The 26,970-nt window shown below is 43.6% G+C and overlaps 8 protein-coding genes across 14 annotated transcripts; 5 read left to right on the top strand and 3 right to left on the bottom strand.

Annotated features, from left to right (window-relative positions):
• Positions 1 to 156: 156 nt before the first annotated feature.
• AsnRS (asparagine--tRNA ligase) lies at positions 157 to 2,277 on the top strand. The gene is made up of 2 exons (XM_020949147.2): positions 157 to 347; positions 461 to 2,277. Exons 1-2 carry the CDS (start codon positions 314 to 316, stop codon positions 2,101 to 2,103), a joined length of 1,677 nt encoding a protein of 558 aa, XP_020804806.2. The 5' UTR covers positions 157 to 313; the 3' UTR covers positions 2,104 to 2,277.
• Positions 2,278 to 2,292: 15 nt separating this feature from the next.
• Positions 2,293 to 4,004, bottom strand: l(2)37Cd (general transcription factor IIIC subunit l(2)37Cd). Its single transcript, XM_020949174.2, has 3 exons — positions 3,849 to 4,004; positions 3,462 to 3,793; positions 2,293 to 3,403 (listed from the first exon to the last, which is right to left on the bottom strand). Exons 1-3 carry the CDS (start codon positions 3,966 to 3,968, stop codon positions 2,392 to 2,394), a joined length of 1,464 nt encoding a protein of 487 aa, XP_020804833.2. The 5' UTR covers positions 3,969 to 4,004; the 3' UTR covers positions 2,293 to 2,391.
• A 222-nt stretch (positions 4,005 to 4,226) lies between these two features.
• On the top strand, positions 4,227 to 7,219 carry l(2)37Cb (DEAH-box helicase 16 lethal (2) 37Cb). The gene is made up of 4 exons (XM_020949151.2): positions 4,227 to 4,651; positions 4,714 to 4,850; positions 4,911 to 6,480; positions 6,534 to 7,219. The coding sequence occupies exons 1-4, from the start codon at positions 4,302 to 4,304 to the stop codon at positions 7,159 to 7,161; spliced, it is 2,685 nt and encodes an 894-aa protein (XP_020804810.2). The 5' UTR covers positions 4,227 to 4,301; the 3' UTR covers positions 7,162 to 7,219.
• A 311-nt stretch (positions 7,220 to 7,530) lies between these two features.
• Phb1 (prohibitin 1) lies at positions 7,531 to 9,191 on the top strand. The gene is made up of 3 exons (XM_020949152.2): positions 7,531 to 7,674; positions 7,875 to 8,311; positions 8,391 to 9,191. Exons 2-3 carry the CDS (start codon positions 7,880 to 7,882, stop codon positions 8,787 to 8,789), a joined length of 831 nt encoding a protein of 276 aa, XP_020804811.1. The 5' UTR covers positions 7,531 to 7,674; positions 7,875 to 7,879; the 3' UTR covers positions 8,790 to 9,191.
• Positions 9,192 to 11,497: 2,306 nt separating this feature from the next.
• On the top strand, positions 11,498 to 15,514 carry LOC110181456 (aromatic-L-amino-acid decarboxylase). 2 transcript variants are annotated; one of them, XM_020949203.2, is made up of 4 exons: positions 11,589 to 11,784; positions 12,536 to 12,645; positions 12,721 to 12,806; positions 13,756 to 15,514. In XM_020949203.2, the coding sequence occupies exons 2-4, from the start codon at positions 12,547 to 12,549 to the stop codon at positions 15,101 to 15,103; spliced, it is 1,533 nt and encodes a 510-aa protein (XP_020804862.2). In that variant the 5' UTR covers positions 11,589 to 11,784; positions 12,536 to 12,546; the 3' UTR covers positions 15,104 to 15,514. The 2 variants fall into 2 exon arrangements, with proteins under 2 accessions (XP_086693263.1, XP_020804862.2); XM_086837137.1 differs by lacking the exon at positions 12,536 to 12,645 and having other exon boundaries at positions 11,498 to 11,784.
• Positions 15,515 to 16,043: 529 nt separating this feature from the next.
• On the top strand, positions 16,044 to 18,181 carry Ddc (aromatic-L-amino-acid decarboxylase). The gene has a single exon (XM_086837138.1). It carries the CDS (start codon positions 16,855 to 16,857, stop codon positions 18,109 to 18,111), a length of 1,257 nt encoding a protein of 418 aa, XP_086693264.1. The 5' UTR covers positions 16,044 to 16,854; the 3' UTR covers positions 18,112 to 18,181.
• A 491-nt stretch (positions 18,182 to 18,672) lies between these two features.
• Positions 18,673 to 20,570, bottom strand: LOC110181425 (protein anon-37Cs). Of its 2 annotated transcripts, none has more exons than XM_086837136.1 (2): positions 20,454 to 20,570; positions 18,673 to 20,369 (listed from the first exon to the last, which is right to left on the bottom strand). In XM_086837136.1, the coding sequence occupies exons 1-2, from the start codon at positions 20,459 to 20,461 to the stop codon at positions 18,848 to 18,850; spliced, it is 1,530 nt and encodes a 509-aa protein (XP_086693262.1). In that variant the 5' UTR covers positions 20,462 to 20,570; the 3' UTR covers positions 18,673 to 18,847. The 2 variants fall into 2 exon arrangements, with proteins under 2 accessions (XP_086693262.1, XP_086693261.1); XM_086837135.1 differs by having other exon boundaries at positions 18,673 to 20,372; positions 20,454 to 20,566.
• A 440-nt stretch (positions 20,571 to 21,010) lies between these two features.
• On the bottom strand, positions 21,011 to 25,781 carry amd (alpha methyl dopa-resistant). 5 transcript variants are annotated; one of them, XM_086837132.1, is made up of 4 exons: positions 25,400 to 25,781; positions 24,853 to 25,044; positions 24,558 to 24,792; positions 21,011 to 22,331 (listed from the first exon to the last, which is right to left on the bottom strand). In XM_086837132.1, exons 2-4 carry the CDS (start codon positions 24,930 to 24,932, stop codon positions 21,126 to 21,128), a joined length of 1,521 nt encoding a protein of 506 aa, XP_086693258.1. In that variant the 5' UTR covers positions 24,933 to 25,044; positions 25,400 to 25,781; the 3' UTR covers positions 21,011 to 21,125. The 5 variants fall into 5 exon arrangements, with proteins under 5 accessions (XP_086693258.1, XP_086693259.1, XP_086693260.1 ...); XM_086837133.1 differs by having other exon boundaries at positions 24,853 to 24,963; XM_086837134.1 differs by lacking the exon at positions 24,853 to 25,044.
• Between the last annotated feature and the right edge of the window lie 1,189 nt (positions 25,782 to 26,970).

Genomic DNA, 26,970 nt, shown 5'->3' with positions numbered 1-26,970 from the left:
CGGGCGATATTTTCTAGCTAGATTAAGCTTTTTTATGGCTTTATTATATTTTTTTTTTGTATTAAAAACGCAAAATATTTATCAGATAAAGATAAAGTGGATTGATTTACTTCACAATTTGAAAACATTTTAACATATAAATAAGTTTTTATTAAATGGATGTATTTGGCTACCCTGATCTATCGGACAATCGAATATCCGGCAAGTTGTATCGGTGTTTTGTTCAATACGTCAAGCTGATGCAATTTTAACAGCTTTTACGGAGATATAAAGCCCAGTTCTCAGTAAAAGTATTATTCATTGAGCAAACAAGATGTCCGCCGATCAAATGGCAGAGTTAACCCTAGGTAAGTGTGCCTACTTGATGAAATCTTGGAGCCCCAATTCGTCCACGTTGTCAGGCCAGCCAAAATTATCGATCTATAATGTGCAATATATATGTATTTATGACCATGTGCAGGTTCTATATTCACTTCGGAAAAGAAGGGAAACGATGAGGCAGGCGATGGCAGTGAGTCCAAGCCATTTAAGACCATCCTGCAGGCGATGCGGAGTGCTGGAAAGGAGCCCTTCCCCACCATCTACGTGGACAGCAAGGATCCGAATGCGGTAGAGCCCTTCGAGCCGGCTGCCAAGTCGCAGCTGAAGAAAATCCAGAAGCTGTTTGTGCGCGAGTCCCAGAAGAATGCTGAGAAGCAGCAGCGAGAGGCCGAAGATGCGGTGAAGCGCCAGCAAAATCTAGAGGAGGCACGCAAAGTAAAAATCAGCGAGGATCCCAGTTGGCCGGTGGCCCGCAAGATTCGCATTCTCGAGGGCACCGCCAATCGCGGCTCTCGCGTCAAGGTCTACGGCTGGGTGCATCGGCTCCGGCGTCAGGGCAAGTCTCTCATCTTCATTACGCTTCGCGATGGCACAGGCTTCCTGCAGTGCGTGCTTAACGATCAGCTCTGCCAGACGTACGATGCCCTGGTTCTGAGCACGGAGAGTAGTGTGGTTCTGTTTGGCACTTTGAAGCTGGTACCGGAGGGCAAGACGGCTCCTGGCGGCCATGAACTTAACGTAGACTACTGGGAGGTGATTGGATTGGCTCCGCCCGGTGGCGCTGACGCCATTCTCAACGAGGAAGCCCAGCCGGATGTGCAGCTTGACAACCGGCACATCATGATTCGTGGCGAGAACACCTCCAAGGTGCTCAAGATGCGTTCCGTGGTGGCTCAAGCATTCCGGGCGCATTACGAGGCCCGTGGCTATAACGAGGTGACGCCCCCAACTTTGGTGCAAACCCAAGTGGAAGGTGGCTCCACCCTCTTCAAGCTGCAGTATTTCGGCGAGGAGGCTTACCTCACACAGAGCTCGCAGCTGTATCTGGAGACGTGTCTGCCGGCCCTGGGCGATGTTTTCACCATTTCCCAGAGCTATCGAGCGGAGCAGAGCCGCACACGTCGCCATCTGGCTGAGTATTCGCACATCGAGGCCGAGTGTCCCTTCATCACGTTCGATGAACTCTTGGACCGCCTGGAGGAGCTGGTGTGCGACGTGGTGGATCGCGTGCTGAAGTCCCCTTGGGGCTACTTGGTGAAGGAGCTCAACCCTGACTTCAAGCCGCCGCAGAAGCCATTCCGTCGCATGAACTACGAGGATGCCATCAAGTGGCTGAAGGAGAACAATGTGACCAAGGACGATGGCACCTTCTACGAGTTTGGCGAGGATATACCCGAGGCTCCGGAGCGCAAGATGACTGATACCATTAACGAACCCATCATGTTGTGCCGTTTCCCGGCCGAGATTAAGTCTTTCTACATGTCGCGCTGCAAGGAGGATCAGCGATTGACCGAGAGCGTGGACGTTCTGCTGCCAAATGTGGGTGAGATTGTGGGCGGATCTATGAGGATCCATGACAGCGAGGAGCTGCTGAAGGGCTACCAGCGCGAGGGCATCGATCCCAAGCCATACTACTGGTACACGGATCAGCGCATCTATGGAACTTTGCCCCACGGTGGCTATGGATTGGGCTTGGAGCGGTTCCTTTGCTGGCTGCTTAACCGGTATCACATCCGCGAGGTCTGCCTTTACCCTCGATTCCTGGACAGATGCAAGCCTTAAGCGGGTGACGTGAGAGACGAGCTTTTCTGCCAGCATTTACACAAAAAGTTTATCTTAATCATAACAATTCTCTTTAAAACGTTGTAGCTTCTGCTCATGAAATGAAACTTAATACAAATTATTTGTATGAATATGGAAAAATAAAGGCCGCGCCTACGCTTATATTGGAATGAATTGAATTGAATTGAATTTAGCTTCAAACATAAAACATATAACCCATTTATTCGTCATTAATTAAATAAGATTACATCTTTAAATATCTGATCAAACGTCTAATCTTGAATCGTCTCAGCTAGTAATATTCTCCAAGAGCTGTTCGATATCGTTATCTGCATACTGCTCGGAGCTGCTTACGGCTTGCGATTCATCTAGTTCCATGTCCTCCTCTTGCGTGTCTTCATCCTCGACGTCGGCGTCGGCATCGGCCTCGTCCTCCTCCTCGGCACCGTCGGTCTGAGGGACGGCTTCCACCTCAGCAGTCAGGTGCTCCTTGCGGTAGTGACTTCGCAGCAGTTCGCTGATGGTGCCGCACACAATCTGTCGCACCTGGGCATCGAAACCAGGCGGTAGCCAGCCTGTTCTCTCATTGCACACCGCCCCCGTCAGCGGTGTTGGTATCTTCTCCAGCATTTCCTGGATTCTTGCCATCCTTACATCGGAGTAACGCAGCATACATTGCCGGGAACGAGGCAGCTTGTGCTCATCAAAATAGGGATAGTCAATGTCCTGGACCAAATCGGAGGAACCGTCCTCGGAAGGGCCAGAAGAAGCGTTCGCCGCCTTGCGCTGCTTTACAAACTTCTTGGAGTAAACGAATTCCGAGAGGCCGGTGCTGAATCTCAGTCGGAAATCGAAGGTCTGGTAGTAGCGACTGTTGAAATCCTTTCGAGGATCGTAGCCAAAGCGCACATACATCGTCCTCCAAGGACCGTTGCTGAAGTAATATGCCAGCGATGGGGTGATGCACTTCAGTTTGTCATTGGTCAGTCCGGACTCATATTGCAACGCAATCCGTGTCCAAATAGGGCAGTCATCGAAGAGTTTCTTCACGCAGGCAAGCTGCTCATCGGACACGTACTTCACCTTGAGTCGCTTGAGATTCTGTGAGTCCGCCTGGCTGGGGAAGCTGTCGACCATGTTAAAGGAGATGACGCCCTGGTTATCGTAAGTGGCCTTTGACTGCACACCCAGCACCTCCTGCTGGCCATCCTCCTGACTGTCGGTGCGATATGATCCCGGATAGACCACATCTACATGCGTGAACAATTCTGGAAGGGACAGCAGCTGACTATGTCGACGTCTGTATAAAAACAATTAAAGTTTTAAAATGACTAAATATATAAGAAACTAATTTATACTTGAAAAAGTCCAGATCGGCGCTGTCTTTGGGCATCAATTGATCGAGGGCGTAAGTCAGCTCTAGGGCAGCATTGGCACTGTCACTCCTCGGCGTCGACCAGAGGGGCAAGTACTGAAAGTCACACAGGGATTCGAAGGAGAACACCCTGCTGCAGTGGCCCACAACACGCACAAAGTACTCCGGCGGTCGCTGTCTGTCCTTTTTGTGACGCCTGACGGTTATGGATAGCAGCACACCGGTCTTGGCGTTACAGTCACCAAAGGTGGGCTTGTTGTAGGGATTCTCTGGATGGAAACGCAGTGGCAGCCGCTTGACCTCATCTCCCAGCACCTGGAATGGAATACCATGGAGACTATGGACATATCTGTGGCAATTCAATGCTTACCTTGGATATGTTGATTATACCGCCTAGCGTGGCCAGCATCCGGTCAGTATTGACCACTTTGCCCGGATATTCAATCAATTCAAACTCTTTTTGGGGATTAAAACTTAACTGCCGCGACATGATGAGATTTAATTGAGATGGGATTTCACAAAAATAACAAAGCCATATGTATCGATTATCGGGTAAAAGAATGCTATCGATTAAGATAGCTAATAAATAGCTAGGTTTTATTATAAGTTGTTTTCTTTTAAAAAGGTTTTGAAACTTTTGATTAAAATAATTAAATAAAATAAAATATATATTAATAAACGAAAGCTACAGAAATTGTAGCCAACATTTTATTTAAAGAAATGTATACAAAATAGCTAAACTCACATCTCTGAATATTATCGGTTATCGATTAACAGCCGGTGTTTCCTCTTCTTTCTTCGTTTCGTTTGTTTATTAGTAAAAATGTCGAGTAAAAACAGGAAACGAACGGCCAGCAGCAGCAGCAGCCCCGAAGAGCCGGACAGCGAGGAGGAGTCGCGCCTGAAGGATCTGCAGGAGCGAGACGAGTTTGCAAACCGGCTAAAGCAGCGCGATGAGGACCGCACCAGAAAGGTGGTGGACTCCACCGGCGGGCGAAAGGCCATCGAGGAGGCCACCAAGCGCTTGAAACTGGAGCACGAGGATCGGGACAAGATTGTGCCCCACCTGCGTCTGCAGTCCCGTCGTCAGTACTTGGAGAAGCGCAAGGATGACAAGGTGGCCGAACTGGAGGCGGACATCCTGGACGATGAATATCTCTTTGATGAGAGCGTGTAAGAGAAGAGTAAGGGGAGAGAGAGAGAGTTAATAGTCACTAATGAGATATCTCTTGCAGATTGACCAAGCGGGAGAAGGAGGAGCGCCAGTATAAGAAGCAGCTGTTGAACATAGCCAAGGAGCATGAGAAGGCAAGGGAACTGGAGCGCGTGCAGCGCTATCACATGCCCCAGGACATGAAGAAGGGCGAGAAATGTGAGTAATTGATCTAGGCATAATTCTTTCCAATCTCTAATTTCTTTTGCCATCCCCTAGCGGAATATGTGGAAGTGGATGACTTTGAAAGGCAACCGAACTCGGAGCAAAAGAAATGGGAGGCCGAACAGTTGGCCTCGGCACGTTTCCACTTTGGTGCCAAGGATGCCAAGGCTGAGGAGGAGTACGAGCTGCTCTTGGACGATCAGATTGACTTTATTCAAGCCTTAACCCTGGACGGTAGCCGCGAAAAGTCCACCAGTCGGCAGCCCGAACTCACAGAGAAGGAGCGCAAACGTTTAACTTTGGAAGAAACTAAAAGATCCCTGCCTGTGTATCCCTTTAAGGACGATCTGATAGCAGCAGTGAAGGAGCATCAGGTGCTTATCATAGAAGGTGAAACCGGTTCAGGCAAGACCACCCAGGTGCCGCAATATCTGGTCGAAGCGGGCTTCACCAAGGACAAGAAGATGATTGGATGCACCCAGCCTCGTCGTGTGGCCGCCATGTCGGTGGCAGCTCGTGTCGCCGAGGAAATGGGTGTTAAGTTGGGCAACGAGGTGGGCTACAGCATCCGCTTTGAGGACTGCACCTCGGACCGCACCATTCTCAAATACATGACGGACGGTACCCTGCATAGGGAGTTCCTCTCAGAGCCCGATCTCGCCTCCTACAGCGTGATGATTATTGACGAGGCTCACGAGCGTACTCTGCACACGGACATTCTGTTCGGCCTGGTCAAAGATATTGCACGATTTAGGCCAGAACTGAAGCTGCTCATCTCGAGTGCCACCTTGGATGCGGATAAGTTCTCGGCTTTCTTCGATGATGCACCCATCTTCAGGATACCCGGTCGTCGATATCCCGTTGATATTTTCTACACAAAGGCCCCGGAAGCGGACTACATCGATGCCTGCTGTGTCTCGGTCCTGCAGATCCATGCCACCCAGCCTTTGGGCGATATTCTGGTGTTCCTTACCGGCCAGGATGAGATTGAGACTTGCCAGGAGGTTCTACAGGATCGTGTCAAGCGACTGGGCTCCAAAATTCGTGAACTGATCGTCATTCCCGTCTACGCGAATCTGCCCAGTGACATGCAGGCCAAGATCTTTGAGCCCACGCCACCCAATGCTCGCAAGGTGATCCTGGCCACGAATATAGCGGAGACCTCGCTGACAATTGATAATATCATCTATGTGATAGATCCCGGTTTCGCCAAGCAGAATAATTTCAATTCCCGGACGGGAATGGAGTCTCTAATGGTAGTACCCATTTCCAAGGCGTCGGCAAATCAACGAGCTGGCCGAGCGGGACGCACTGCTCCGGGCAAGTGCTTCCGGTTGTACACTGCGTGGGCGTACAAGCATGAGCTGGAGGACAACACGGTGCCGGAGATACAGCGCATCAATCTGGGCAACGCTGTGCTTATGTTGAAGGCTCTGGGAATTAACGATCTCATACACTTCGACTTTCTGGATCCGCCGCCACATGAGACGCTTGTTTTGGCTCTAGAGCAGCTTTATGCGCTAGGCGCCCTTAATCACCACGGGGAACTGACCAAGTTGGGACGCCGCATGGCCGAGTTTCCAGTAGATCCCATGATGGGCAAAATGCTGCTGGCAAGCGAAAAGTAAGTCTTAATAAGAGTAAAAAATCATTTCTTAATGTTTTTATCCTTTACAGATATAAATGCTCCGAGGAGATGGTCACCATTGCCGCCATGCTCTCCGTGAACAGCGCCATCTTTTACAGGCCCAAGGACAAGATCATCCACGCGGACACAGCGCGAAAAAACTTCAATCACATGCACGGAGATCACCTGAGCCTGCTTCAGGTGTACAATCAATGGGCAGAGACGGACTACAGCACCCAGTGGTGCTATGAGAACTTCATTCAGTATCGGTCCATGAAGCGGGCACGGGATGTCCGCGAGCAGCTCGTCGGTCTGATGCAGCGCGTTGAAATCGACATGGTCAGCTGCTTGCCGGAGACAATTAATGTGCGCAAAGCGGCCACCGCTGGCTACTTCTACCACGTGGCGCGCCTGTCCAAGGGGGGCCACTACAAGACCATTAAGCACAACCAGACGGTAATGATACACCCGAACTCGTCGCTCTTCGAGGAACTGCCGCGGTGGGTGCTCTACCACGAGCTTGTGTTCACGTCCAAGGAATATATGCGCCAGGTGATCGAGATCGAAAGCAAGTGGCTGCTGGAGGTGGCGCCGCACTACTACAAGGCCAAGGAGCTGGAGGATTCTACCAATAAGAAGATGCCCAAGGGTGCGGGGCGAGCAGAGATGACGCAGTAGTTTTGGGGTATTCAAAAAACCCTTATTTTGTACAAATTAAAATGCAATTACTACTAAACGTGTAAATGTTTTGATTACTAAAGAACTTTATAAACGTAAATAGTTTCATTTTTTTTTAAATGACCGCCATGTTCACTATAAATTTTAATCGATAACCTAAAATTGTACAGTGCCAATTATTTTACCTAAGTAATGAGTGGCAACACTGTTGCCATAACTAGCATTAACAGAAAATTGCTGGTGAATTGAAGAAAAGAGCATAACAGAGCAGTGCTCTAAACTAAACTTTTTAAGAGATCATACTATAAGCATACAAAATTCCCTTGATAGCGATGACACAGAAACATCGATTGGTCGAAAAGCATCGATATTTTAGAAAATTTGAAAACATCGGTGCATCGATGTTTTCATCGATGTTTTGGACCCAGTGCGGTTGGAATTTCGTGTTTTGTTCTATTCCAGAGGAAAATTGCACAATATTCTGATTTAATTTAACTCAAAAAGCTTTAAATAGTAAGTGGTTAAACGCGCAGATTCCGCTTCGCAGGAAACCCCATTCATTCACGTCAAAAGTCATGTAAACATCACGTTGTCGGCCCGCAATGACGTTCTAACCTAAAAATGTGACGAAATTGCTTAATCCAGTCGGCTGTTTATTTATGTGTAAAAGTTTATCAATTGATTAACTCTATTTATTTTTTACTTTACCGCAGACACAATGGCTGCTCAATTCTTCAATCGCATCGGCCAGATGGGTCTTGGTGTGGCGTTGCTGGGAGGTGTTGTGAACTCGGCGTTATATAATGTGGAAGGCGGCCACCGGGCGGTGATCTTCGATCGCTTCACCGGCATCAAGGAGAATGTGGTCGGCGAGGGCACACACTTCTTTATTCCGTGGGTGCAGCGGCCCATCATCTTTGACATTCGCTCCCAGCCCCGCAATGTGCCGGTCATCACGGGTAGCAAGGATTTGCAGAATGTGAACATCACCCTGCGTATCTTGTACCGACCCATTCCCGACCAGCTGCCCAAGATCTACACTATTTTGGGCCAGGATTACGACGAGCGTGTGTTGCCCTCTATCGCGCCCGAGGTGCTGAAGGCTGTGGTCGCCCAGTTCGATGCCGGCGAGCTGATTACCCAGCGTGAGGTGGGTTTTAGTCCAGAAAGCTGTGTGAAGACATCTTTAATGGGTTTATATTAAAATAAACTTTCTGATTTCCCATCAGATGGTGTCCCAGAGAGTTTCCCAGGAACTGACCGTGCGCGCCAAGCAATTCGGCTTCATTCTGGACGACATTTCGCTGACACACTTGACCTTCGGACGGGAATTCACACAGGCTGTTGAGATGAAGCAGGTGGCCCAGCAGGAGGCGGAGAAGGCTCGCTTCGTCGTGGAGAAGGCCGAGCAGCAAAAGCTCGCCTCCATCATTTCGGCGGAGGGTGATGCCGCTGCCGCCGATCTGTTGGCCAAATCATTCGGCGAGGCCGGCGATGGTCTTGTGGAGCTGCGTCGTATCGAGGCCGCCGAGGATATTGCCTACCAGCTATCGAGGTCCCGCGGTGTTGCCTACTTGCCCAGCGGACAGAGCACGCTGCTCAACCTGCCGTCGACCATTGCACAGTAGTAGGCTGGGTGCAGCACCTAGTTCCGTTAAGTTGTAACTACCTACATATAGCATTTAACTAAGTACTTTTCGATTCTTGTTTCTGCTGAAATATGCACTTCGACTGACTGACTGTGGAGAAGATGAAGCGAAACAACCAAAATTTGTCCCCTGTAAACGGTTCTATTCATTCTCCTCCCGATCGGGGTCGATCCTCGGTCCTCTGTGCGTGCTCCAAATGCGGCTCAACCTTTGTTGTCCCCCCGTTGTCTGGGTCGTTCTGGGGGGCGCGCTTCCAACTGATTTGGTCCATAAGAATCTGCATCTCTGGCTAAAAAGAATTTCAGTGCAACCAACCAGTGTTTGCAGGACACAAAGAACAAATTTGTTTGTGAACCGTAAACAATAAAAATTAAACCGTAACATTTTATGTGTTTAAATTGTGTTTTATGAATTCTACCGGTTAGTGGGGGGGATCTGATCCCTTAGTAGCTATTTTAGGAGTACGAAAATAAAAGCTACACATACACACATATGAAGCTTTAGAAAATTAACACATACTTGATAGTTCGTTTTGCTTAATGATTTTTACTATGTACATACATATTAATATATATAACTGGGATAACTGAAGTATAACTCAATATATACCACTGTATTTTTCTCACTTGCTTTATTTTTTGTACAAATGTATATATGTACTATATATAGTCTTGGAATCGATTGCTGCTTTAAATTTGTATGTGAAAACTACAGAAAAATTAAATTTATTTTGTTATTTGGTTTATTTTATTAAGCGGTTTTATTAACATGTATTAACCGATTTTTGGTATTATAATTAATTTTACTATGATTTTTTTTAAATTCTGGTAAATGCACAAAAAATAAGCAAAATGCATAGGTAATATTATTTTAATTGTTTTTAATGTTCATAAATCCCAAAATAATGCAGAATTGGAAAACTGATTTGTGTTCAGGGGGAAATAACAAACACCTGTTTTTGCAACTGAAGAAATTTTCGAGGTTTAAATTTATAATAAATTAAATGTAATTAAAATCATAAAGGAAATTTGCAATCGTGAGTTAGCCCTAATTTTGCCCTCTATAAACAAAATTGAGTGTTAACTATAGAGACTACATTCCTGTAGTGAATAGTCAAATAACCAAGCTCTTGGATAACACATAAAATATCTATACCCAATAATTAATGTATTCCTTTGATATTAACTAAATGTGTAGTTTATACAATTTGACTAAAACTCACTGATTGTTTCTCTTATCTAAACTCTTCTTCAGCCTGATTATGCAATCCCCACTTGAGGGCGCCATGAATGCCAAAGTCTCTACTATTCTCCCGCAACTCCAAGTCAGCCATAAATCAAATCGTAGTATTCCTTTTGTCCCAATCCCTGACTTCAGCCACCCGTAAAGGAGCATAATGGGGGTAGAATGGGAGTGGAAGTGGGAGTAGGAGTGGGCGGATGGTGCACCCAACGCATTAAAATCGAAAGCAGAGCCGTTGGCATGGCATATAAATCTGTTGATTCAGTCAAGTGATTTGCCAAAGTGGCTTCGTTGAAATGTTGTCAGGCACACACTCGCACACACACACACACACACACACAGACTTCCTTCCAGCTCAGCAACAGTTGGCCTAACCCGCAGGTCACCCCACGAACCCCAAGCCCCCCTCACACACTTCCCCTATTCGGAGTGCTCCTCAACCTAGCCCACACTCACTTCCTCCCCTAGCACAATCAGAAAGCAAGAGTGAGAGGCTGGAGGGGATGGACCTTTTTTTTTGACGTCACTATGCCAAGAGCGGATCAGGGGGTCGCCATATCAAAAAATCAAGCGTCACATGAGATGCTATGTTTTGAAAACCTGTTCCGCAGATGAGCGTAAAGCGTGCCTTGTTTCTTCTATGAATTTTTAATTTGTTTGTTTATCTTTCATGCGTACGATCTTTTTCGCCAGAGCTTGAGGAAATCCCGGCTAGTTGTGACTCATGAGCGGGGATTCCTGGCACCTCTCAGTTTGCATTTCTCTCAAAAACGAGAGCAGAGTTGGTCAGAACGTGAGCTGAATCTGAGGAGTAAGCTTCGGGGAATTAAAAGTTATTAAGTGAATTTATTTACTCAACAAGAATAAAGTATAAACTTCAAGAATTTCCTGTATAAAAAAGAATGATAGATAATACTATAATATAGTTAAATAACTTCTTAAAAAAAACTTTTTCTATGTAATAATAATAATATCATGTAATAATAATAATAATAATAATATTTCATTTTATAAAAAATACTTTTTAGCATAATTAAATAACTTTATTTTGCTGGAAACTATTCCCTTTAAAATTAAAAAATTACATAGAAAACCTATTTCTTAAAAAGGCTTTAGACATTATTGATAACACTTAAGTTTAAAAAACCAACTGAATCACAGCTTTTCATTAATATTTTCTATTAGTTTAAATATATTATTTATTTTATGTTGAATGCTAGTTTGGGGATTCATTATTATTATTTTTTAATATATTAATTTGTATTAATTGATTGTTATTAAATTTTCCACCTTCGAGTGTAATGTACCTGCTCCTGAGTCACTCACAAAAATCAATGCATGTTCCAAAAAGAGTCACAAAATCGCCACACAGAACGTAAAGAACGTAACACAAATCAAGTGCAGAATATACATATATATATAATATATATTTTTACAGCCCGCACAAGTTGGAGTTCAGCGGCAGCGCGGCTTGAACCGGTCCTGCGACAGCAGCAGCGCAGTTGGCCGAGCTTTAAAAGCCTTGGCCAAAAGCGAGTGGCGCTCAGTTAAGAGGTGAATGCCGAGCACAGCACAGCAGCTCCGAACAGATCGAACAGAATTATCTGCTGGCATTATACATATAGTATCCCGCAGCGAACTCCTCTAGTTGGGCAAAGATTTAGTTCGAAACGGAAACAAAGCTCGGCGACGACAAGTGCAAATAATTAAAAGCAGTTAACTAAAGTGCACGGTGAGTGGCGTGTGTGTGTGTCTAAGATTTAAATACCTAAAGTGCTTGGGCAACATAATGAGTGCATGGAAAGAGATTCATTTTCGGGGCTAACACACGGCGTATACGTAATGCGAGAACTAAAATTGGGCATCTAACCTGGCCTTGCTTTAATCTCATGTGTTTTCTAAGCTTAAGCATTCTTTAGTGGCTTACTTTTTGGGTCTTAGTATCTGCAAGTTTGTGTATTAATTAAAAAAAAATGTATGTATTTGCTGGCATAGACAGAAGTCGCCAGTCTCAATGCCAACTTGTTTACGTTGTTAAATGTGAATTGAGAAAAATAATTCAGAGTTAATTAATGCAAAATCTTAATGGTTATATTCTAATTATCATATAAATTTACTGTGTCACCAAATAATCAAGTTATTGGGTATAATCTTGCCTTTAATTAGTAGTTAAAAGTAAATGGAATTGGGAAAAATCACTCAAGCACTCAAGCAAAACGAACAAGTATTTAATTAAAACTATTATTATGACATTAGAGAAAAGTAATTAAAATAGTAAAGAGTTTAGTTTAAGCTGCATACAAACTAAAGAACTCCCAACTTGCATAGTAAACAATTATAAATATGTAAATTAGTTTTAGCTCAGTGTACAGCTGGCGATGGTTAGCATTATCTCTAAATCACTGATAGATAGAGTGCTTTTTGTCATTTCTTCTTATCCTCCATTAAAGATCTAATTTCATTCCATTACATATTATATTTAGACTAACAAAACATGAGCAAATTACCCATTAATAACACTAACCAACCAAAGCAAACTAACGGTAATGGTAAAGCTAACAATGTGGAAGATAAACTGGATCCCAAGGTCTCGGTATGTCTATAGTTTTGTCTAAAAACAAAAATGCTCAAATCAATCCTGACCGCTTGATACCCTTTCCCTTTCAAGATCGACATGGAGGCACCAGAGTTTAAAGATTTCGCCAAGACAATGGTTGATTTTATTGCCGAATATTTGGAGAACATACGCGAAAGGTAAGTCACTGAGAACGAGCGAGTGTGAATGAGTGCCTTCAATTAGCTTGAATTAAATTTAATTTGTAGCAGTATCGATACACATATAGGTTTTATTTATAAGCAACCTGTGTCGCTTGACCTCATCTGAGATTTTTTGTTCGATTTGAAAGTTCGTTCTGTTCGATATCCGGGCAAGTGAATGACATTTTGCACACGCTTTGGAGCATTAGTCATGGGAAAGCCGCCACGATTATATTGGGAACTTTGCTTTATGTTATATATATAGTATTTAAAGGCAGTTTAAGCGACCTTCTCAATTGCATACTCCACTTCAAAGTACTTTCACAGTTTCTGTTATTTATTTGTGCGGTTTCTTAGCTCTCACTGTTGAGCCTACGGCTAATTAATCATTACGGCATTAAAAAGGTTTATAATGTTGGCGTGTCAAGGTTAACTTTTATGTAGATATAATGGCTCAGAAGCCTTGGGGGCAAAAGCGACAGGTTGTGCATTGTTCTTGTGCAGATTTAACAACTTATTTAAGGTTTCTTTTGCCTTGATAAATATATAAATAAATCGGACTTGAATGTACTAAATACAATTATAGAACTTTAAGTGGGAATTCTCTTAGTTGATTTGAAATTATTAAACTGAAAGGTACGATTCATTCTTTTCTATAAATAAAAATCTTTTCTTATACGTCCCTCATGATTTCTGCAATTTTTTAAAGCACAAACAAGTGAAAATAAGTAGCTTCTATTTTCTTTTATCCTTCATTTGACGACACTTTTCCACACATTTATATTGATTTTTTATTGCCACAAGGCAACAAGTTGGTAATGGAAGGTTCCTTCACTTCTTCCTTTTCTTATTCCCCACTGCCTTTGTGAGGTAACGAAGTTTCACAATCAATTAGCAAGAAGCTTTTCATGCAATCAGAGACCTAATAAGATTATTCTCGTTTCAGGCGCGTTCTACCAGAAGTTAAGCCCGGCTATCTAAAGCCCCTCATTCCGGATGCTGCGCCCGAGAAACCAGAGAACTGGCAGGATGTGATGCAGGACATCGAGCGGGTAATCATGCCCGGAGTAACCCACTGGCACAGCCCCAAGTTCCATGCCTACTTCCCCACGGCCAACTCCTATCCAGCTATTGTGGCTGATATGTTGAGCGGTGCCATTGCCTGCATAGGATTCACATGGATCGCCAGTCCCGCCTGCACGGAACTGGAGGTGGTCATGATGGACTGGCTGGGCAAGATGTTGGATCTGCCCGCTGAGTTTCTGGCCTGCTCGGGCGGGAAGGGAGGCGGCGTCATCCAGGGAACGGCCAGCGAGTCCACCTTGGTGGGTCTTCTGGGCGCCAAGGCCAAGAAGGTGAAGGAAGTTAAGGAGCAGCATCCAGAGTGGGATGAGCACACCATCATCGGAAAGCTGGTGGGCTACTGCTCCGATCAGGCGCACTCCTCCGTGGAACGTGCTGGTCTTTTGGGAGGCGTACGTCTGCGATTAGTTCCCTCGGAGAATCACAGGATGCGTGGTGCTGCCCTGGAAAAGGCCATCGAGGAGGATCTGGCCAAGGGTTTGATTCCCTTCTATGCTGTGGTCACCTTGGGCACCACGAACTCGTGTGCTTTTGATTACCTGGATGAGTGTGGACCGGTGGGCAACAAGCATAATGTGTGGATCCATGTGGATGCCGCCTATGCCGGCTCAGCATTCATCTGTCCGGAGTACCGCCACCTGATGAAGGGCATTGAAACGGCGGATTCCTTCAACTTTAACCCCCACAAATGGATGTTGGTGAACTTTGACTGCTCGGCCATGTGGCTGAAGGATCCCAGCTGGGTGGTAAATGCTTTCAACGTGGATCCCCTATACCTGAAGCATGACATGCAGGGATCTGCTCCGGACTATCGTCACTGGCAGATTCCTCTGGGACGTCGATTCCGAGCCCTCAAACTCTGGTTTGTCCTGCGTCTGTATGGAGTGGAGAATCTGCAGGCTCACATCCGCAGGCACTGCAACTTTGCCAAGCAGTTTGGAGAACTCTGCGTTGCGGATTCAAGGTTCGAACTGGCGGCAGAGGTCAACATGGGTCTGGTTTGCTTCAGACTGAAGGGCAGCAACGAGAGCAACGAAGCTCTGTTGAAGAGGATCAATGGTCGTGGTAATATCCACATGGTTCCATCCAAAATCAAGGACGTTTACTTCCTACGGATGGCCGTGTGCTCGCGCTTCACCAAGTCCGAGGATATGGAGTACTCTTGGAAAGAAGTTAGTGCTGCTGCCGATGAAATGGAAAAGGAACAGTAAATGGAGATTATGAAGTTCTGTTCCGGCTTATTTCGATTTTACAAAGCTGCATTAATTCATTAATTGATTGTTATTATATATTATTTAAGAAGTTATCAACAAAATCATGGCTAAGAACGCAGAAGCTCTTTTAGCTTTCAAAATTTTATTCATACATGTATGTTTTATATAAAGTATTCATTTCATATTTTGAGAAATTTAAAGCCGGAACAGATCCTAAAACTCTGACCAATCGCGACATGTTTAGGGAATTTACATCGCAAAAAAAGATGGTAGGCCTGCCTCCATCGCCACATTAGTGTTATAGTGACATATTTTATGTGTATCGATGTTGTTGTTGTTAATGCTTTTATTGTTAACGTGCTACTCCTAAATAAAAAAATTTAATTGCTTAAATATATATACAACAAATTGTAACAGTACATTTTAATTAGTGGGTTTCAAGTTATGGAATATTTGTGACATTTCGAGATACATTTTTGAAGACATATTTTTAAACCAATAGAATTGCACTATATTTCTGTAAGAGCTGATAATGCCATCCGATGGATAGATAATTTAAAGTCCTGGTTTAAAAAAGTTCGCTGTCTACCGTTTAAATGTGAGAACTAATTACAACAGGTCCTAGACTTCGTGTTAAATTATTTCCGGTTCCGCCACACAAGATCTAAACGACAGCTAACTAAAGAAGAAAACAGAAAATGTTGATGCTTAGAAAGTATTATAGACCCTTAACAAAAATAACAAAAACAAAAGTATATTTAACACATTTAAAATGATGTAATTTTACAAAAAAATATAATAGTTTTCCCACAGTGTAAACTAAAGCATTGTTTATCACAATCAAGTTCCCGTAGCTGCTTGATAAGGATTATTATCTGTAAGTTCTAAGTCGGAGCAGTATAAATACTGATAGAGTGCCTGCCACAATTTCAGTTGTAGTTTTGCAAATTCACCTATAGGTTCTATTTTATTCGCTTGCAAATAAATTTAAGTCTAACACAACATGAGCGAATTACCCAATAATAACACTAAAGCTAACAGTATGAAAGATATACCAAATCCCGATCTGCCGGTATGTCCATACCTATTTCTAATCAATACAATAATGAATTTTATCCGCTGTTTAACCTTTAAAGATTGGTATGCAGGCATCAGAGTTCAAAGATTTTGCCAAGACAATGGTGGATTTCATAGCCGAATATATGGAAAGCATCCGGGAAAGGTAAGTCAGTGTTATGGATACAGGTGACAGAAGTGAGTGAGTGCCTTAATTAGATAAAATTAAATTTAATTTGTGGCAATGTCAATGGCAATTATTGTAAGAAACCTGTGTTGATTGACCTCAGCCGTGTGTTACACATTAATTTTCCCTTTGCACATTAATTTTCGGAATTAGTCATTAGAAAGAAAACGGTTTCTGACCCTACAAAATTTTTGGTTTATGTAATAACATATTTAACCATAACAGTAATAAAAGGTTTTATAATATCGACATTTCATTTATGTCAATATAAATGGCTTAGTCACCTGAGGCCAAAGCGAAGGTACTTCTTGTTTCTTAATCATAAAATTAGTTAATATCATTTAGCAATATGTAGTAGTTATTCCAAAGTTTTCTAATCAACTAGCAAAAGGGTTAATAAAATAATTTTCCTTGCAGGCGTGTCCTGCCGGAAGTAAAACCCGGTTATCTGAAGCCCCTCATTCCGGATGCTGCTCCCGAGAAGGCGGAGAGCTGGCAGGATGTGATGCAGGATATCGAGAGAGTCATCATGCCGGGAATGACCCACTGGGGTAGCCCTAAATTCCATGCATACTTCCCCGCGGGCAACTCCTATCCGTCCATTGTGGCTGATATGCTGAGCGGTGCCATTGCCTGCATAGGATTCACATGGATCGCCAGTCCCGCCTGCACGGAACTGGAGGTGGTCATGATGGACTGGCTGGGAAAGATGTTGGATCTGCCCGCTGAGTTCCTGGCCTGCTCGGGTGGCAAAGGAGGCGGTGTTATCCAGGGAACGGCAAGTGAGACCACTTTGGTGGCTCTTCTGGGAGCCAAGGCCAAGAAAATTCAGGAGGTGAAGGCACAGCACCCAGAGTGGGATGAGCACACCATCGTGGCAAAGCTCGTTGGTTACTGCTCCGATCAGGCGCACTCCTCCGTGGAGCGTGCTGGTCTTCTGGGTGGTGTGCGAGTGCGGCTAGTTCCCTCGGAGAATCACAGGATGCGTGGTGATGCTCTGGAAAAAGTCATCCAAGAGGATCTGGCCGAGGGTTTGATTCCATTCTATGCTGTGGTCACCTTGGGCACCACGAACTCGTGTGCTTTTGATTACCTGGATGAGTGTGGACCGGTGGGCAACAAGCATAATGTGTGGATCCATGTGGATGCCGCCTATGCCGGCTCAGCATTCATCTGTCCGGAGTACAGATATCTAATGAAAGGCATTGAAAAAGCGGATTCCTTAAACTTCAACCCTCACAAATGGATGCTAGTGAACTTTGACTGCTCGGCCATGTGGTTGAAGGATCCCAGCTGGGTGGTAAATGCTTTCAACGTGGATCCCCTATACCTGAAGCATGACATGCAGGGATCTGCTCCGGACTATCGTCACTGGCAGATTCCTCTGGGACGTCGATTCCGAGCCCTCAAACTCTGGTTTGTCCTGCGTCTGTATGGAGTGGAGAATCTGCAGGCTCACATCCGCAGGGATTGCAACTTCGCCAAGCAGTTTGCCGACCTCTGTTTGGCGGACTCGAGGTTCGAACTGGCGGCAGAGGTCAACATGGGACTGGTGTGCTTTAGAATGAAGGGCAGCAACGAGCGCAGTGAGGCTCTCTTAAAAAGGATCAACGGACGTGGTAATATCCACATGGTTCCATCCAAAATCAAGGACGTTTACTTCCTACGGATGGCCGTGTGCTCGCGCTTCACCAAATCCGAGGATATGGAGTACTCTTGGAAGGAAGTGAGTGCTGCTGCCGATGAAATTGAACAGGAATAGTGGTGTTAAATGTCCTTAATAATAGTTTTTTAATTATCTTAATTACATGTGTACATACAACAAAAAATAATAATGGTGTTCAATTTTGGTCAGAGGTTAAAGTTAAAATAGTTTAATTATAAAAAAAGCTATTTAAAACGTCATAATCTTTGACAAACAATTTGAAAAAGTAGGTACAGAAAAAATTAGGTACACAAAACCAAATATAACTGGAAGAAGTAGGTTTCTAGGGCACTTTACTATTTCAAGTTCAGCTATATAACTTTAGGTGTTATCAGCGAAATCGTAAATGGGTTCTTTAAGCACCTGTTTGTTTGCACGTATGTTTGGTGAAAATATGAGGTGATCGACCCCTTGGAGATCAACAAAAACAAATCTTATATGCTGGTCTAGACGTAGCAAGCGATAAAGTTTATAATATTAATTAAAATGTTTGACTTTGAAGGCGCCTATTGGGTTAGGACTTCGGTATCAGTTTGTCTTATCAAATAAAATCCCGAAAAATAAACTTGTTTGAATATCGATTAATATATTCCCTAATAATCAAATTGTCACATTAGATTTAAAGTATCACTTTTGTTGATGTTTTTATTATTAAAGTGCTACGCCTAACTTTAAAATAATATAACGGCATAAATATATACAATAACTTTTAACTATGAATTTTGACTAGTGAGTTCCCATTTTTAGATTCTTTGTACCATTTTTGGTTGAATTTTGAGAGATTAATTCCCAATCAATAACAATGCACGATGTTTCTGTAATAGTCGATGATGCGTTGAGCTTCCCTTATGCCACTGGACCGGGCTGCATCGATGGTGCCAAAGCCTTGAACGGCAGTGGCATCCCCGGCAAAGAGCAGGCTCGGTGACATCTCCCCCAGCGGCGCCGCCAGTCGCTGGACATCGCGCGCACTGCTGTTTGTGGAGAAGTATGGACGTCCGCCGAGGTAGCATGCCGACGTACTCCAGTTGGAACGGAGCAAGCCCTCGGGATAGGGGATTAAATCATTGCTAATACAGCGTCTCAGCAACGTGGTAATCTGTTCCAGCAGCTTGTCATCGGGAAGCTTCTCAATCTCCTCGTAGTATCCGCCACCTACATGCACTTCCAGAACATGTTGGCTGCTGGGCATCTGACTAATCTCCACCACCTGCTGGGTCCAATTACGCTCCACTTCCGGATCGGTGGAGCGACTTGGATGTGTCCCAAGTGGTCGCAGGCTTGTCTTAAGCCATCTCTTAATTGGATTCTTGTAGGAGAGATAGATCTTCAAAGGATTGCCAAAACCCAGGTTGCGTATGGCCAGTAACTTATCTAGCGGTAGTGTTGGCCGGAACAGTATGCCCGCAAAGCTTTTGAGGACGCCCAGCGGTAGGGTGCAAATAATGTGATCCGCGCTATAAAGACTGCCGTCCAGGCAGCCCACACCCTTGAGTTGCGACGGGGTCCACTGAATTTGACCCACCGGCTTGCCCGTCTGCAACTGATCCTTATCCAGCTGTTGTGTGAGCTCCTCTACGACATTATCCAGTCCGGTGGGCACGTAAAGTGGTCGCTTTTCGGGTTGCACCGGGCACTTGGTAATGTGCTCAATGTTCACATACTCTAGGCAGCATCCCAAGACACTGCCGAACTCCTTGAACAGGGACTGGAAGATCTCCCGCGCCGCCTGCTGCTCCTCTGGCTGCTGGAATGTGGCGGCAATGATTCTATTGCTCTCTGCTCGAAAGTAGCTCATTACGTTGTCCAAGGCCTGCATATCTTCGCCGCGCTTCACTCGGTCAGAGACTTTAAAGCCTCGGCATAGCTGCCGAAACAAGGTGTCGATGAGCTCCGCCATGGCTGGCTTGATGGCTTGGCTGCCATCGCCATCCTGCTCCATGTGGACGTAGATGGGACGCTCGGGCTGCTTGATCTGCTTGTCTAGACCTTCGGTGTTGCGCAACAGCTCGTACATAGAATCCTGTGACCCGTCGATCTTTACCCATTTCGCGCCCAGCTCGCAGAAGGTGTCCCCAAAGCGCTGTGAGTTTATCCTGCCGCCGTAGCGCTCGGTAGCCTCCAGAACAACTGTGCGTCGGAAACCGTGCGATAACAGGTGCTGCGCGGCAGATAGACCGGAGAGTCCGGCCCCGATGACCACTATCCGGGCATTTTGTCGCGCTGCATCCAAATCCGGGCAACGTAAATGGGCGCCGGAGTCCGCCTGGAGGACCGTTGCATTGTATAAGCTGCGCTTGGTTGCGAGTTTATAACTGCTGGTAACGAGAGAAGAGTTCAGTAGGTGCCGCATTGTGGCGCATCTGGACTGCCCGGCCGGTTTATGCAACGCCACTTACCACTGCATGGCAAGCGGTAAACGGAATTTAAAAACAATTAAAAAGTGTTTTCAAAATTTTGTCAGATTTCCGAAAGTTTGTTGTGAACACTAGAGATGGGAAATCAACATTACGATTATTGGCCTTTCTGTACTATCGATATTTTAAGGCGGTATTTGAAATGCAGCCACACTTGCCCGCCAAATACGATAGAATTTGAATTTAATTGATAAAATGAAATAATATAAAAAAATGCAAGCAATATTTATATAAATATATTATAAGTACAAAATAATTAAACTATTGCACTAGAAAAACACTAATATATAAAACGTGATTATTCTTAAAGTATTCCAAAATAAACAAAATATAACTTTCAATATTTCGTTGCCTACTTTTAGGCACATTTAAAATTATGTTTAAGTTATTAACTATTTGTTTATTGTATTATTGTGCAATAATACTGTTTTCTGTTACTGCAGATTATCAATATTCTCAATAGTTATTTTAAAATCATGTTTAAGTGACACTATTTCTGAAACCGTCCTCTTTATTCCTCTAAATAATAGTAAAATAACTTCAAACCATATATTATTCAGTTTTATTTTTAAACACATGACAATCTTAATTACTACAATGCACACTAAGGACATACTAAACATAAATATAAATTTGCAAGCAAAGGGAATAATCTCATTGAGACTTCTCATGATCGTTAAGATGGATTTTGAAGTGTTGCGTCAGATCGGCCACATTTCCTGCCTTTCGAGCGGCCAAAGATTGCTCTGCCAGCAGGGCCGTCAGCTGAGACTCGATCTCCGTCCAGGCAAACTCAATATCGGAGGGCTTCGAGTCCATGCCGCACACAACGAACCTGAGGAACTGGCGACCGGCATGCTCCGCCTTAACCATGTAGATCTTTTTGCGCTCCATGAGCCTATGCAGGAGCTGGGCTGTAATCTCATTATCGCCCCTCGGACGGAAGCAGACCAAGCCGAGGGCTCGAGGAGCCACCAACTCGAAACGAGGGTCCTTGGTCACCAGCTCCTCAAACTGTTTGGCCAGCTCAATGTGCTTGCGCACATGATTCCTCAAGCCCTCTGCTCCCAGAGTGCGGAACGTGATCCAAACCTTGAGGGCGCGGAAGCGGCGACCCAGCGGGATTTGCCAGTGTCTGAAGTCGGGAATCTGTGACTGACCCTCGTGCTTGTGCTTCAGATAAATGCGGTCCACATTGAAGCTGTCCACCACCTTGTTGGCGTCCCGCAGCCACATGGCCGAGCAGTCGAAGTTCACCAGCATGAACTTGTGCAGGTTGAAGTTCAGCGAGTCGACACGATCCAAACCCTTTCGGAGATCGGAACATTCCTCCAGGGCAAAGGCACCACCGGCATAGGCAGCGTCGACATGTAGCCAAACCTTGTGCTCCTCGCAGACTGTGGACAAGGTTTCGATATCGTCGTAGGCACAGGTTCCTGTGGTGCCCAGAGTTGCAATGCAGATGACAGGAATCCTACCCGAAGCCACATCCTCTTCAATGGCCTGCTTCAGGGTCTCTCCCCTGAGTACCAGATCCTCTCCAGCGGGCAAAAGCCTAATAGGCATGGCAGCCAGGACTCCAGCCTTCTCGATGCAACTATTGCTCTGATCCGAAGAGTAGGCCACCAAGCGACCACGCACCTCGCTCTCACTTAACTCCGGATGCGACTCCCGGTAGCTAACCACCGCCTGCTCCCGGGCAGCAAGGACAGCCACCAGGACTGCCTCGCTGGCAGATCCCTGGATCACACCGCCGCCGGGTCCCTCACTAGAATGTAGGAAGTGCTCCGGAAGCTTCAAGAATTTGGCCAACCAATCCATGACCACCACTTCCAGTTCTGTGCAAGCAGGACTGCAGATCTGCAAAAAAGGAAATAGTTTATGAATTTTGTGGACAGTGAAAATGGGATTGATTAAAGAAGAATCTTTTCTAGTAAACAATATAGTTTATCAAGAGTCTAATATCCTTTTTGCAATACTATACTAATAATACTATCTTTACCCCATAAACCTAATGACCTAATGAACATTTTAAAAACTCAATTGCTATTATCTAAAGTCCCAATCCATAGCTTACACAATAAACATGTATTGTTTAGCTTCGATTGCCGCACAAAAGAATTGATTATGGTAATCTCGGTTCCGGGGAAAGGTTATAATCATAATATTATAGGGTGTCAACTTGCGATTTTTTTTTGTATGGAAAACTCTTATGGAGATGATTGCATCGCAACCTGTTTGTCGGGTTCTTGGTTTCACTTTCACCCAACGCTTACAATGGGACAATGGCCTATTCAGCGTTGGCCAAAACAATGGATTCAGCAGGCAGCGGCGAGATTTCACCGCCAGATACACGGGGACAGGTGACAACAACAACATACCCAGCTGAATCCAATGATGCCGAACCCGCTGGCCAGCATCTCACCCACAATGGAGGGATAGGAGGTGCTGGTGGGGTAATAGGCATGCATTTGCGGCGACTGCCAGTGGGTAATGCCCGGCTTGATCACGCGATCGATGTCACTGAGGACCGCTTTCCAAGACTCCCCCTGCTCTGGCATTTGGTTGGGCAGCAGATCCAGGAGGTAGCCCGGCTCCACGGAGGGCAGTACTTCATTATCACGGATATTCTCCAGATAGTCGGCCACAAAGTCAATTGCCGCCTTGCCAAATTCCCGAAACTCCTTGGCATCCATTTCACTGATAGTGCCTCGAAAGCCGTTTCTATTTGCACTTTTCACGTTCTGTTTGCTTTTCGCTTTCGGTTTTATATTTATTTGTCCAGTTCGATTACCAATCGCTCCGTTGACGCTTCTCCGCTTGGCCTGTGAAGTTCACTCTGAAGCCGATCGGCGATGGTGACCGGCTTTATATAGAGAGACTCCTCTGATCAGCCTCCCAGTGCTGGCATGTTAGCTGGTTTTCGTTCAGGTAAAGTTAAGTATTATTATTTTACAGATTTTGTGATTAAACCATAGAATACTCGGCTCTTAAAACATTTTCATAGGAAGCTTAATTCCCTTTTAAATATGATATATTTTAAGTTTTTTTTTTCTATGAAGTTGTAAGAATAAATAATATACCCTTAATGATATTTATTTTGGAACAATTGAACTATTATTAATACCTAAAAGTATTTATAACGTTCTAATGATTTCTACGTAAAATAACTAACATCTCTGATTACCCCCTACAATGTGACTTAGAGCACATGGAATCGCTGAGATTAGGGAACGAATTGGGTAGTGTAGTTTTATGATGATCATATAATACTGGCTATTTATGTGATTAAAAACCCCCATTAGTTGGCAATTTTCTTAATCATCATTAATTGCTTATCAATGCTTTAGGAGGTAAGATCGATCGATAAGTGATTCTTATCCAAAGCATTGATTATATTTGGCCCATCGATCGATGGTGTTACCAAGGAAGAAAGTATTCCCTTAGTTTTGCTTCGCTCTTAGCTGTAAGCTTTCTCAGCCTTCTCTGAAGCTTTCTCTCTTAACAAACGTTTTCATTATTTACTTAACATTGATATCGGTTTGACCAATCAGGTAGATCGTTATTGAGACTGAGTTTTTCTTGGGGAATCGTTTGTTAATGGTTTACTAATGAACCATAAATTGAGATTTGAATTCATTCTTATCATCATTAATTTTATAGATTACTTAGAGGATTGATTAACTGATTGTGATTAACTGTAAGAATATTCCTCTTATGGTAATATAAAATTATATATGTCGTTATTAGTTGCTTTTTATTTTCTGATGATATTTTTTTAATAAATTGTAGTCTTATCTTATTATTTAATTATTAATTTTATGCATTATAACGATATTTAGTATAAACATTACTTGGACAGATATATATATCATTTGTAAATTTTTAAGATCCTTTTCACGTAAGCTTTAAGATAAAGTTTTTAAGGTTAATCTCATATTCTGATATTATACTTTTTTAATGAGCTACAGAATATAAAAATTTTATTAAGAAATGAATTAATAGTGCTATTTAATTACCATGTTTAACGTTTTTTAAATTAAATTATATGACTTTTGAAAATATTTATTACTTCATTAAACTTACCCAACTGAATCCCAGGACACCGATGCCCGCGATCAAGAGTTCACCGATAATGGATCCCGCCGAGGAGGAGGATGGATAGAAGGCATTGAAGTACGGTGACTGCCAGTGTGTCAAACCTGGAAGGATAATGCTCTCCAGATCCTTGAGCACCTCCCGCCAGTGTTCCGGCTGCTCCGGAATCTCCTTGGGCAATTGATTGACCACCGCATAGGGAACGGCATTGGGCAGGACATTTCTAAGAGAACAAGGAAGTCAGGCTCAAGGCTCGGGTTTTAAACATAATCTTATCACACACCTCTCGCGAATGCCGCTCAGGTAGTTAATGATAAACTCAATCGAGGCATGACCGAACTCGCGAAACTCGTCAAAGTCCATGGCAGAATGGATGATCCTAGTTAATCAAAGTCTACACACTATTTAATCAGGGATTTTCGATAGTTAGCCGCTCTCGGTGGGTTCCGCACTTGTTCACCGCTGACATTCGAATCTACAAATGAGCTAGCTGCGATTTAACCAAGCCTCAATGAGCCCCGAATCTCACGACTTTTTGGGGAAAAACAACAGCAATAGCAACAAAAATCCGGCTATGTGTGAAAATGTGCAGTGGCAGCAAGTTTTTTGTCTTTTGGTCTGTGAGTGGCCCATTGCCGAGATTTATGTTTATGTAACTACTGCCGACCTGAACGACCGACGAACTGAGCTGAGAAAATGTCGAAGAAGAAGAAAATTTAAATAAACTGCCTGTTAATTGTCAAATGTTGTCCAAACATTGGCCATCATGGAACTAAAACTATTCATTTTATCGCCCTGCTTACTAATTCCCTTATTTGTCTGTTACTTACTGTCAATCCGGTTCCATATCGTCACGTCATCGGCAGTTAAGTGTCCCAGGTCGGGCTCATTTGGCAAAATACTTCATCTGTTTAACCATTAACGGCCACATTAGATGGCCATAACAAAGCGCTGACACAATTTGAAAGTCAAAGTCGATTTTGTAACCGCGGAAGTGCAGCCATGGGCCAAAGATTCGGAGCGGATTCGGATTGTATCTGCATTCGTTGGGTGCATTTCATCAGCCATTCCCATTCCAGATGCGTTTCAGGGTCACGATGTTAACGGCATGGCCCCCTTGATAAATACTTTTTATACCGCGATACTTGGGGACTCAAGGGTATATCGTGTTTGTGTCATTAATCGATAAAAGTGTCAATCAAATACTAATTTAAAGTCACTTGTACTGCATACAATAGGACGAAGGTTCCATTAAGAAACCTTTCATTAATATCTTAAAGGGATTCTTGAAATCTTTTAAAAAGATTAAATCAGTAAAATTGTCTACCTCTCATATGTATTAATGGGTATGTTTTGGTTAAAACATTTAGCTAAAATAGCTAAACATTGACTTCCCTGGGAAAAATTTGACATGACATAGTTAACAATAAATATACCAGTCCAAATAAGGGACCTTGATTATCCTGTTTTTTAACTGCTTAAGGTTAACGTTTAAATAAAAAATTGTTATTAATAAATTGCAAGCAAAAGCCCGGGAATAAGTTTATATAGATAATCTATAAATTAAGCAATATGAGAAGGACATAGTATCTAGAGAAATATCAAAATATAATGTGTTATTGAATTTGAAACAGATATGTTAAATATTGCTTTTTAGAACAATTGATCAAACTAGTGCCTAACACCTCAGGCCACCCCAGGTACTAATAAATATTGTTAATGTTCATAATATAAATAAATAAAAATAAAATGAATTGGTTATATTAATTATATATATATTGATCAATAGGGTTCACTCAGCGTACTATTATTATATATTATATTATATTATACATATGAGCAACTCAATAACTGATTTATACTTTTATATATTTTAACTTTGGTCTCTCCAAATAAAGTTACTTATAATATTCTAAGGTCCTATTTTTAAACTCCATTTCTTATTCTTAAATAGCAGTTTTGAATCAATCCATTTTCTCAATGATTTGTTTAGTTTAGTTTAATTAAAGTTCTCATTCTAGATAGTAAGTTTTCTATACTGTATACTGAAAAACTGTCCCACAAATTTTAGTTTAAAATAAAATAAAATGTTTTATGATAACTACTACTAACTAATTTCGACATATGTACTTATCAAGCGACCCATGCATTCCAGCTGTTCACGCTGCCACTCCGTCCTGCCCTCGGAAAACCCAACCCATAAACGACCTTCTTCTAGTGACCACTTCTTTTCGGCGGTGGGGTGTATGCGCCATGGGAGAATGGGTTCAGTTTTCGGATCTCGCACGGAACGGGGGGTTGGGGCATTTCGGGGTTCAAAGTGTTTGGCAAAGTATTTGGCGCGCTCTAAGCGGCTCATAAATAAATGCGAAAACAAAATCGTTTTTGCAGCGCAACGCAT

The sequence above is a fragment of the Drosophila serrata genome, unplaced genomic scaffold (genome assembly GCF_035046125.1).
Source record: "Drosophila serrata isolate PLE 108 unplaced genomic scaffold, ASM3504612v1 contig_302, whole genome shotgun sequence".
Lineage (NCBI taxonomy): Eukaryota > Metazoa > Arthropoda > Insecta > Diptera > Drosophilidae > Drosophila > Drosophila serrata.
Note: the sequence above shows the minus strand (reverse complement) of the source record. Positions and strands in the feature narration are given on the sequence as shown.

Coding starts and splice junctions, on each gene's coding strand:
- Phb1 (XM_020949152.2), top strand. CDS start 7,880: ATGGCTGCTCAATTCTTCAATCGCATCGGCCAGATGGGTCTTGGTGTG. Junction 8,312..8,390: donor AGCTGATTACCCAGCGTGAG/GTGGGTTTTAGT, acceptor ATTTCCCATCAG/ATGGTGTCCCAGAGAGTTTC.
- amd (XM_086837132.1), bottom strand. CDS start 24,932: ATGGACTTTGACGAGTTTCGCGAGTTCGGTCATGCCTCGATTGAGTTT. Junction 24,793..24,852: donor CTGAGCGGCATTCGCGAGAG/GTGTGTGATAAG, acceptor TTGTTCTCTTAG/AAATGTCCTGCCCAATGCCG. Junction 22,332..24,557: donor GTGTCCTGGGATTCAGTTGG/GTAAGTTTAATG, acceptor CCTTTTTTGCAG/ATCTGCAGTCCTGCTTGCAC.
- Ddc (XM_086837138.1), top strand. CDS start 16,855: ATGCAGGATATCGAGAGAGTCATCATGCCGGGAATGACCCACTGGGGT.
- LOC110181456 (XM_020949203.2), top strand. CDS start 12,547: ATGAGCAAATTACCCATTAATAACACTAACCAACCAAAGCAAACTAAC. Junction 12,646..12,720: donor AACTGGATCCCAAGGTCTCG/GTATGTCTATAG, acceptor TTCCCTTTCAAG/ATCGACATGGAGGCACCAGA. Junction 12,807..13,755: donor TTGGAGAACATACGCGAAAG/GTAAGTCACTGA, acceptor TTCTCGTTTCAG/GCGCGTTCTACCAGAAGTTA.
- AsnRS (XM_020949147.2), top strand. CDS start 314: ATGTCCGCCGATCAAATGGCAGAGTTAACCCTAG. Junction 348..460: donor AATGGCAGAGTTAACCCTAG/GTAAGTGTGCCT, acceptor GACCATGTGCAG/GTTCTATATTCACTTCGGAA.